At 51.4% G+C, this 11,206-nt stretch overlaps 1 protein-coding gene across 2 annotated transcripts in view; it reads left to right on the top strand.

Annotated features, from left to right (window-relative positions):
- Positions 1 to 10,192, top strand: part of ZNF777 (zinc finger protein 777) — a 28,625-nt gene extending 18,433 nt beyond the window's left edge. For both annotated transcript variants that reach the window (XM_081799900.1, XM_081799899.1), the window contains exons 5-6: positions 4,960 to 5,211; positions 8,625 to 10,192. In XM_081799900.1, the coding sequence (XP_081656026.1) occupies positions 4,960 to 5,211; positions 8,625 to 9,781 (1,409 nt within the window). In that variant the 3' untranslated portion in view covers positions 9,782 to 10,192. The remainder of the gene's footprint in view (positions 1 to 4,959; positions 5,212 to 8,624) is intronic.
- The last annotated feature ends 1,014 nt before the right edge of the window (positions 10,193 to 11,206 follow it).

Genomic DNA, 11,206 nt, shown 5'->3' on the forward strand with positions numbered 1-11,206 from the left:
GTGTCTGGGTTTCATATTAAGCATAGAAATACTTACTTAGCCCCTTTTATTCAGTAAACGTGATTACAGGTCTTGGGCCTATGAGGTTTTTAAAAACCCCTAAAAATATTTGAAATCTGAAATAAAATATTTCTTGCTCCAGAAAACAAAAAAAAATTTGCAAAACATAAATAGTTAAGTATTTTCACTAAGTGTCTGCAAATATAACATTATATCAGCTTCATTAACTATTAAATGTAGTGCTCACAAACACACAATACATTTGGAAACAATTTGTAGGGTTGATTTTTTTTTCCCCATCTTGCAAGAGTTCTCAGGAAGAAACATAATTGCAGAGATCACAAACCAAGCACAAATTAAATCAGTTCCTTGTCACCAGACAATGTCAAGGCAAAGCTACAGAAATTCTTGCAAAAAAATATACACCTAAAAATGAGAGTTGGTATGTGTTGGGCACATGTAATGTCTGCTGCGACCGGCCAATGCCTCCAGATCTGAAGTCCCAGGGGGCTAGGAATAGCCTGTTCCTCAGCTCCCGGTTGTAAAGAGAGAGAGAGAGAAGGAAAGAAGCTGTTTTTTTCTAATACTAGTATGATTTCATTATTTGTGTCTAAACTGTTGTTTCATCAGTGATTTATTTTAATGTGAAGACTGTTTTCTTGTTGCGAAAGCAGTTGTCCCCCCACTCCATTCATTCCCATTCCATTTATTTAAAACTTTTCCCCACTGGCTTGAAATTCTCCCTTTGATCATAGCCTATATTCCTGCAATGTACGTGTCTTTAACTTTTTTAATGGGAGAACAAATGACTGCTTATAAATGCAATCTGGTTGTCAGTACTCTTTCAAAAGTTGTTTAGGGTGGGGAACCCTTTTTGGTAGGAGCCCACTGGTTTCCCAACTGTCTGACAAATGGAGGAGAGGCACGAATATGTGTAAACACAGCACCTCCCAAAGGGAGAAGAAGTAAACGCCCTAGAGGGAAGCACAGTTCCGTTCGGCAGCGGAGAGCATCGGAGGTTTGGGCGAGCGAGGTCGTGAGGGAGGGGCGGGTACTGAAGGCAGTGGTCTTGGAGCTAGAGTACCAATGCCCCGGGGGTTCAAGGAGACTTCCCAAGAGGGACGTGGCATAGATGGCTTTGAGGGCTCGGGAAGTCCTTAGTCGATCTCATTCATAAATCTCATCAGTGAGAGCACACAGCACATGCAGCCCCTGCCATGCTGGTCCTCATCAACCACACCCCTCCCCGTCCCCATCTCCTGAGGGAGCATTTCTCTGAAGTATAGAAAGCCCTCTGGATTACAGAGACAGTCCAGAACGGAGGGGCACAGGACCACAAGTGCGGCGCCCTGGGGCCTGGATGGCAAATTCTTTTGCAAGTTAGATCACTCGCAATACTTTGCTTTCAACAAAATTGAAAGAGAACCTAATTAAGTTGTCAGCTAATAGGTCATTAGAAACAATTTTTGATGATCTGTTAACCATGTGCTTTCACAGCATTATAATTCAGAGCAAATTCGGACAATCAAGTGATGATTCTATAACAAAGCTCCTGCCAGCCCATCTATATATCTATGTAAATGAGCTTTGCCAATGCTTGTGTTTATGAAAATGAAAGATAGGAACAGATTTTATTCTGAACTCTTAAATCAAGTAATAAGAATATTCATTCTCAGATAAGCAAACTAATTGGGGAAAAAAAATTCCTCCCCATCCTTGTAAGAGCCATTTCCAACAAGTTTTTAGTTTTCTATCTTGAGTAACTGTGTATCATTGTACAGTAATAATAACGAAGGATAACTTAAGCCAGGAAAACAGTCAACACTTAGAGCCCCGTGGTTATTAGAAATGAAAGCAAAATTAATCTTTCAATTTACATACACATTTTTGTGGCAGAGTGGTAGACGAGGAGATCAGTAAAAGGCTTCGAAGCATAAAAATATGTTCTACTGGGATAAAATTCTGTGGGCAAAGTGGGAATGGAAATATAAGTTCAAGGTGAAAAGGAATGATATAAAAATTTCAACTATCAAAGAAGAACTTGTTCATGTATTTTTTAAGTGAATAATGGTGGGTTGAAAATTGCCGGCGTTCTCAGATCCCACTGGCGACATTCAAGAGTGACAGAAGAGTTTATTTTAAACCATCAATATTTACAGTACTCCAGAAATGACATCTTTTGCAGTTACTGAAGCATTTTATATGTTTATTCAAAAAAGTGCAAAGGGGTGCTTAGTTTTTAAAAACTGCTTTAGGGAGGAAGCAGGCAAAATATTTTCAGGAGTTTGTGAAGTCAGGGAAGGTATTTTTCTGATGCTGGGGTCACGGTCGTGCTCGTGGCTCTAGCGCAGAGACAAGGGTTGCAGAGCGAGAAGCCAGTGCCGCTGGGGGTGCGTGGTGGCCCCAGGAACACAGCGGGGCTCAGGCAGCGAGCAGTCACCGTCTCCCCAGGTGGGAGACAAAGGGGGAGTCAGCGGGTGACTTAGAGCTAGAGCAGGAGCGAGGCAAGGATGTGAGGGTGGGTGACTTCATCTTTGTTGTGAGACCGAGAATAGGAGGAGGAGGTTTTGGAGACTTGGTTGTGGGGGAAGGCAGGCACGGTCTGGGTTTAAGGCTGTGGCCCTGAGGCGTCGGGGACCGTCACAGCTGCTTTCTATTCTGCTGCTCCACACGGCTGGCAGGAGATTGGTTGGCTGCTCAGACGAGAATGAAAGGATTGCCGGGCACAAGAGAGAACCCAGTTTTGAGTCCCGGGGCATCAGCTGCCGGCCTACTGGGTGGGTCTGGTTTCCCGGCTTTTAGCTTGGGGATCACGAGTGGGTGTGGTTAACAGCGGGGAGGCTTCCCAGGGGCACGGACTCTTGGCTTTGTTTACCAGGTTCCCAGTGTCTTTTCTCTTTCCACAGCACTTACCACCTTCTGGCATCCCATATAATTTATTATGTTTCTTGCCTTGGGTAAGGTGTATGGGGTTTGGGAGCTCTGTTATGTGCACCGATGTATCCCACGTCATTAGAATACCCCATCGCACCTAGTTGGTGCTCGATAAGTAACCACTGAATAAATGAATTAAATGAAGGAATAAATGCATCTGTTGATGCATTACACATCTATAATTTCCTTAATTAACAACATGATTTTCAAGCTGGGAGGGAGTTTCTGCTGGCACAGCTCTCTCCATAGGGGAAGAAAGTAAAGCTGAACCCCTACCTCACACTCTACACACATAAAAATAAATTTCAGATGGAGCAAAGACCTAAATGTAAATAATAAAGCAATAAAAACCTTGAAATAAACTCCAGGAGACCCTATGAACCATCCAGGAGCAGAGGAGACCCTCTTAATTAAGAAAACCCAGAAGCCATAAAAGACAAAGGGACGTGTGTGACCATGGGAAGACTTGAAGAAAGTGGTCTGATAAGAGATGGCACAGAGTCAACAGACAAACGCTAGATTTGGGGACTGTCTGAAATGCTGATAAGAGAAAACGGGTTATCTTTAGCACAGGAACCAAAGGACTCTTACCAGTTTGACAAGAACAGAACACAGTTCATACGGAATCAACTTGAAAAAGCCAATAAGGAAAAGACAACGATATTCAGATGACCCTGGTCGGGAAAGTGGGATTAAAGTATCAGAAAATTATCAATTTACACCCATCTGACCGAGGAAAATATGAAAGAGCAGTGGTGTCAGTCTCTGGCAGGGAGGTGGGGAAGAGGCTGTGCTCCTGCAGGGCTGGTAGAAATACGAATTGTCACAGCCTTGTTCAAAAGCAACCTGATGACATCTATCAGATTAAAAATAACCACACCTTTGACTCTGCGGCCCCACGCCGGGGTCTCGCATGGAAATCAAACCCCTGTTTTATAGTGGGACATGTAAATCCACCTGTGATTGCGGGATAGTTCATCAGACAAAACAAAAAAAACCACACGTTCCTCGGAGGGGGAAGGGCTGAACATGCGGCTGGCCTGGCCCCGGGCTGCCTGCAGCACTTAGGACGAAGGCGGTGACTCTACAGAAATTGCTTTCAGGGGATTTCTGCAAGACATCTGAGGGAGAAAAGGAATGGAGAGGACTATGTATATGCCAATTTTTTTTTTTAAACCAGTAATGGCCAGAAAATAAAAACAGAGAAACATAAATGTGTTGCCATAAATACTTACGTAAGTATAGAGAAAACTGCTAGGTTACTTACAGGGGTAACCTGGGGAGGTCGCAGCTGTGAAATGGGAAGGGAGGGGAGGAGGAAGGCAAATCAAAAGAGGAAAAATACCACACTAAAAGATTATGTGCTAAATCCCACTTATGCAAAATGATGCCCGTGTGTGTGTGGACATTCGAAATTACCTGCAGATCTATTGGCAAGTTAAAAAAAAAAAAGGGCAACGTGTGTAATCAGATGCTGTTTAAAAACAAAGCTGAGAGCTCCAAGTGCGTGCCTGAGTGTGTGTGTGTGTGTGTGTGTGTGTAACTGGGGGCCGGGAGGGGGCTCGGGGGTGTCTGGTCTGTCCGCATAGGACCCCGGGGGGCTGGGCTCAAAAGGTGTGCATGGTGAGGAGGTGATGAGCCTTTTCATTATTCATCTTGACTGTGAGGGAGGGAAACTATCTGTTGACTTTGACTGGCCTGACCCAGGAAAGGGAATTAAGATCTCATTTGTTCAAAAAACAAAAAGCAAAAAAACAACCCTGACAATACTATTTTTAAAATTGTAGGGGTCATGGAATACAAACTCCACATCTATTTTAACTTTACTGCGGTTGGTACTGATGTTCAAGGCTACAGGATGTCCAGAAACTTCTGTGTCTGCTCACTCAACCCCACATTATCTTTCCTCGTGGTCTCTAAAATGAGAATTTTTGCAATGTAAATCCCAGGCTGCAAAAACCTCGTGCAATGAACGTGTTCTGGGTTCTTCTGTCCTCTCCCCCCAACCCCTCCCTACCTTCGCAGCACACGACGGGATCGTGATCAAGATCGAGGTGCAGACCAACGACGAGGGCTCCGAGAGTCTGGAGACGCCAGAGCCCCTCATGGGGCAGGTGGAAGAGCACGGCTTTCAGGACTCGGAGCTGGGAGACCCGTGTGGTGAGCAGCCGGACCTGGACATGCAGGAACAGGAGAATACGTTGGAGGAGTCCACAGAAGGCTCCAGTGAGTTCAGCGAGCTCAAACAGATGCTGGTGCAGCCGCGAAACGGCACAGGTCAGTTAGAGGGGGTGTGGGCTGGGGGGGAGCCGCCACCATGAGTGAGGCCTGCAGACGGGCCCCTGCCTCGTGGGAAAGCTGGGCTTCCCTTCAGAGAGGCTCGTTTGACCTCGATGGGTTGACAGGTCTGACAACCCCAGGCACGGCCTCGGGGACAGGTTTCCTGCCTCTGGATTTGTAAGAATCAGTCTCCAGGCTAGGAAGAAGGTATTACAGCCAAAGACGAGGTCAGATGTAGGTCCGAAGGGATCTCAGGGATCACCTCTCCAACTCCCTCCGTCTACAGGCAGAGAAGGTCAAATAAATTACCCAAGGTCATGCCATTGTGGTGAGGCCAGAACTTCCATCTCTGCTGTGTTCTTGATAGTTCCTAGGTCACACCAGAAGCTTCAATGACCCAGAGATCTCAGCCCTAGCCGAGCATGTTTTGGAAAATAACGGACGGTGCTGTCTCTTCCTGGGATGATCTAGCCATCACTTGTGTTTAATTATAAAACCTCTGGGTCACCCTTCTGCACACTCTTGGCTCCTCGTGAGTTCAGGAACAGTGAGGAAGTGGCCTCTCAGCAGCCTGATCTCAGGACATCTTTTGTGGCTGATTGTCTGATGCTGAAAAGCCCGACCTTGTCATCTGGTGCACTTTTTACATACACCATGAAACTTAGTGAGCTGCTATTTATTCAGGGGCTTTTCAACTATATTCATAAATGAAATCAGCCTGATCCCTTCTTGAATCATCCTCGTCTAGTTTTGGAAATAAGATTATACTCAACTTATGAAGGTGAACTGGGCAGCTTTTTCTCTTTTTTTCTATATTCTGAAAATAATGTATAAGATAGGAATTAAGTGAATTCTGCCAAATTTTTAAGGAACACACTTAGGTTTTGGTTTTTTGTTTAGATGTTTTACTACTGTGCCAAAGAGCCAATAACTATCATAGCAGTTTCTATACTACTGTACTTAGAAATGTATCCACATCCATTTTATTTACTAGGTTTTTAAAAGTATTGTGCTGATGATTTTTTACATTTTTTCATTTTGCCTGTAGAGAATCCCTTTGCAATTGGCCTTTTCGCGCTTCGTAAAATATCACGGACATCTTTCTTGGTCAAAAGATGTGGATCTAACCCCTTGCTTTTTTTTTTTTTTATTAAAGTTTTTTTTTTAAAGATTTTATTTATTTATTCATGAGAGATAGAGAGAGAGAGGCAGAGGGAGAAGCAGGCTCCCCGCAGAGTGGGGAGCCCGATGCGGGACTCGACCCCAGGACCCTGGGATCATGACCTGAGCTGAAGGCAGACACTTAACCGACTGAGCCACCCAGGTGTCCCTAACCCCTTGCTTTTATTTATTTATTTATTTATTTTTTTTTAAGATTTTTTTTTTTATTATTCATGAGAGACAGAGCGAGAAAGGCAGAAGGAGAAGCAGGCTCCCAAGGAGCAGGGAGCCCGATGCGGGACTCGATCCCAGGACCCTGGGATCATGACCTGAGCCGAAGGCAGACGCTTAACCATCTGAGCCACCCAGGCGCCCACCCCTTGCTTTTAAATAACCGCATGATATTCCCCAAAACATTTTAATCTACAGGCTGTCTCTCTAAAACAGTGGAAAGTGCAGGGCAGACCGTGAGGCTGGGCTGCAGTGGAGCCTCGAACTAGAAACGCCAGCCTGCCCGCTGGGCACTCGCATTCACTCTAGTGGGAACCTCAGGAAAGTTCTGCACGGTACTGGGTGGGATTTTGCACCTTGGATTGCATCCCTTGCTGCTGAGAATCCTAACAGGGCCCAGGCAGCACTGGCCATGACAAGAGGCCTGAGCTGGGACTGGCACACCTGTGTCCTAACTGTGACCCTGCTGTTTCCTGGGTTCAGAAGGGCAGGAGGAAGTGCCAAGGCCCAGCGGTCACTACCGGCTACTTTGTAAGACCTGGGCCAGCTCACGCACACAGCCAGCTTGTTTCCCTGTCAGTTGAGGGGACAGACTAGATGGACCCTAAGTTAGAAGCTCTGAAGAAATCTGGCTTTACTTACTTTATTTGGAACGATCACTTGGTATCTCTGGGCTTGGATGCCCCACGTCTGTGAAATGGGGAAAATTCTTTCTTGGCTTATCCCATAAGAGATTGTGAATAAAAAGACAAGCTCTAAGGCGAGAACTTGAAAAGTTCTCGTTTGTTTGCTGTTAAGAATTCTGCAAATGCAGACTGTTACAGCAGCCCATCTGACAGGTAGGCTCAGAAAAGCGAGTGGCTTTCTCCTGTCACACAGTGACTAAAAACAGAGCTCTCCAAGTAACTGTTTAGGGAGTACCTAAGTACAAGGCATTTGAGAAAATGCAGACAGGAGTCAGAGGGCACTCCTTTTCTCTAGGACTAACATTCTCGGGGAACACACTAGAACACCGTGTAGAACAGCTAATATCTTGGGCCCTAAAGGACCAGCCTAGAGGATGGAGGGCCAGGGAGGAGGAGGACATCCTACAGTTGGGGTGTTCCTGGAGCCCTTCCTGGGCCGGGAGGGGGGGGCGGGAGGACCGCACACCAGAGCCTGGGGGAAAGGCAGGAGAAACCCTGGCCCTAGCTTCAGGCTTGGTGAGTCACCCACCTGTGTGGGGGTCGTGCTGCAGGAGAAGGCCGAGGTCCTAAGCCCTGGGCAGGCACACCAGAGTGCTGCGTGCCCAGGAGGGGTTGAGGGCCGCAGGTTGGGATGGTCAAGGAAGGTTTAAGGGCAAAGACAGGATTGGAGCTGGGTGGTATGTGGCCCGCGTGATTTGGAGGCGTGGAGAGGAGGGGCAGATCGCTGGAGGAGGGTGAGTACAGACACCTAAGGAGAAACCGGCAGGTGCCTTCAGGAAAGCGGCAGATCGGTGAGGTTGGGGGAGTCTGGGCCTTGGGGCCCGGAAATCCGAGCCTGAGGAGTCAGGCCCCTTTCCATACAGGTGGTAGGAACCCAGCCCTCAAGTAGCTCCAGTGGAAAAGGGAAGGTCCGCGTCAGGTGATAACTGGTAGGCCCACGAGGCTGCCCGCTTCCGGCACCCTGAGCCCGAGTGCCCCCTCCCGGGGAGGGGGGGACCCTGCGGGCACTTGCCCGCCACCCGCTCCGGGAGATGCGCGCAGGCAGGGCCGGCGTGCCCCTTCTGGGCCGCAGAAGGTTCCCAGAGAGGGTTCCTTGCTGAACCGAGCCCGAGGCCCGCCCGGGTTACACATCCAGCCCCGCGGAGGCGGGGGGCCCGGGCAGCAGGGAGCGGAAAGGAGGATTCCCCCAGAAGGCGGCCCCGGGGGGGGGGGGCGACGATACACGGGCATGTGTGGGGGCGAAGGTGAAGCTACCTGCCCGGCCTCCGTCCAGGGTAGAGGCCCTGGGCAACGGCTGACGTCTGTCCGTCTCTCTCCCTGTCCCTGGAGCAGAGGGGATCGTGATCAAAACGGAGGAGCAGGGGGACGAGGAGGACGAGGAGGAGGAGGACGAGCTGCCGCAGCACTTGCAGGCCCTCGGGCAGCTGTCCGGGCGCTACGAGGCCAGCATGTACCAGACCCCGCTGCCCGGCGAGCTGTCCCCCGAGGGCGAGGAGAGCCCCCCGCCGCTGCAGCTGGGCAAGCCGGCGGTGAAGAGGCTGGCGCCGCCGGCGCACGGGGAGCGGCACCTGGGCGACAGCCGCGGCTCCTCGAGCCAGCAGCAGCGGAACCGGCGCGGCGAGCGGCCCTTCACCTGCATGGAGTGCGGCAAGAGCTTCCGGCTCAAGATCAACCTCATCATCCACCAGCGCAACCACATCAAGGAGGGGCCGTACGAGTGCGCCGAGTGCGAGATCAGCTTCCGCCACAAGCAGCAGCTCACGCTGCACCAGCGCATCCACCGCGTCCGCGGCGGCTACGCGTCCCCCGAGCGCGGGCCCGGCTTCGCCCCCAAGCACACGCTCAAGCCGCGCCCCAAGTCGCCCAGCTCGGGCAGCGGCGGCGGCGGCCCCAAGCCCTACAAGTGCCCCGAGTGCGACAGCAGCTTCAGCCACAAGTCGAGCCTGACCAAGCACCAGATCACGCACACGGGCGAGCGGCCCTACACGTGCCCCGAGTGCAAGAAGAGCTTCCGGCTGCACATCAGCCTGGTGATCCACCAGCGCGTGCACGCGGGCAAGCACGAAGTCTCCTTCATCTGCAGCCTGTGCGGCAAGAGCTTCAGCCGCCCGTCGCACCTGCTGCGCCACCAGCGGACTCACACGGGCGAGCGGCCCTTCAAGTGCCCCGAGTGCGAGAAGAGCTTCAGCGAGAAGTCCAAGCTCACCAACCACTGCCGCGTGCACTCGCGCGAGCGCCCGCACGCCTGCCCCGAGTGCGGCAAGAGCTTCATCCGCAAGCACCACCTGCTCGAGCACCGGCGCATCCACACGGGCGAGCGGCCCTACCACTGCGCCGAGTGCGGCAAGCGCTTCACGCAGAAGCACCACCTGCTGGAGCACCAGCGCGCGCACACGGGCGAGCGGCCCTACCCCTGCACGCACTGCGCCAAGTGCTTCCGCTACAAGCAGTCGCTCAAGTACCACCTGCGGACCCACACGGGCGAGTGAGCGCGCGCGCCGCTGCCGCCCGGCCCGCCCCCCGCCCCCGGACAGGTGCCTGGCCGCCGCGAGGCCCGAGCCGGGCGGGCGGGGCCGGGGCGCCCCCGGCCCCTTTGCTGTGAGCCCCCCCCCCTTTTCGTCCCTCCTCCCAAGGACTCGGGGGTAGTGAGACCAGGTCGCTTGCTGCCGTGTTTACCGGGGGCCCCGCGGGAGGGTGAGTGCGCGGACCTGGGGAACCCCTTCGGGCTGTTAATTTCCTTGACAATAAAATGGATGAAACCAATCAGCACGGGGGGAGTGATTTGGCCGCCGGCCACTCGGAGGGGCGGTGCAGGGCCACTTAGTTGGGGAATAGAACTTTATAATTACCTTTTGGATACTGTGGTTCTATTTGATAATAATAGAGTAATTTTTAAAAGATGAGCGTTTCCTGTTTGCCGTTTTTGTTTGGTTTTGAAGGGGAGGGGTTGAGAAGGTGGCCGAGGGCTCTGTGCCTAGTGTCAGTTGCCAGGTTCCGTTGAGCCCGTCTTCTGTGCTCGTTCCCTGCGTTGGGCGGCGGAGGGGGCGCAGATCCCACCGACTGTAAGATCGAGAAGGAGACGGGGCTGACGAGCTTGAAGTAGTGAATTGGTGTGCCGGAAGGGCAGACACGCTCCAGGCTGCGGACCCTCGCGAGGACCGGGTGCGGGGAGGACAGGGGGCGCTCAGGGAGGAGTAGGGCCCAGTTGACGAGGATGCTCAGAGTTGACAGGTTTGGAATGCGCTGGAGAGACGGTTATAGGGCAAATCTACGCGCTTTCCCCAGGACCAGGTGGACTTCCCGCCCAGCTTGAAATGCAGCTGGCGGGCGGTGGCAGGGCCAGGGGTGCAGGGAGGCACAGGGAGGGCTAGGGAAGGGGTGCAGAGGCCCCTGGTGCCAGTCGTTGGGGAAACCACAAAAGGCTCCAGTCAGACCTTTTTTTATGTGTATGTTGCAGCAAAGCTACTCTCTTTGGATTTGTTAAATGCAGGAATGCACCCTCGGTCTAGGGATTCATTCGTTTCCAATGGCCGTCCAATGAGGCAGAGAGAGAGAAACGGCAGGCGCATTACATTGGCCACAGAGCGGCTTACTCTCACCCTGCTCCCGGGCTTGGCAATGACCCAGAGAGAATTCAGGCAATCGGAAGGGACAGCTCCTGGAAGCTAGCGCAGGGCCGGGCTCAGCCCCGGAACCTAGGGAGGCCAGACTTGGGCCGAAAACAGAAGAGCCGGAGAGACAAGAACTACTGAAGGGAGGTAGATTAAGTCCTGAGTCTGAGGGCGGAGGGGAGCGGACAGTGTACTTAAGTGGTTCAGAGAAGGGAATTTAAGAGAGAAGTTGCCATATTATTGACTCTGAAGAGACCAAGAGGTCACCAACCCCCTCCTTTATAAAGACGCACAGAAAGGGGA

This window comes from Leptonychotes weddellii, chromosome 12 (assembly GCF_054177405.1).
Source record: "Leptonychotes weddellii isolate Sample4059 chromosome 12, ASM5417740v2, whole genome shotgun sequence".
NCBI classification, from domain to species: domain Eukaryota; kingdom Metazoa; phylum Chordata; class Mammalia; order Carnivora; family Phocidae; genus Leptonychotes; species Leptonychotes weddellii.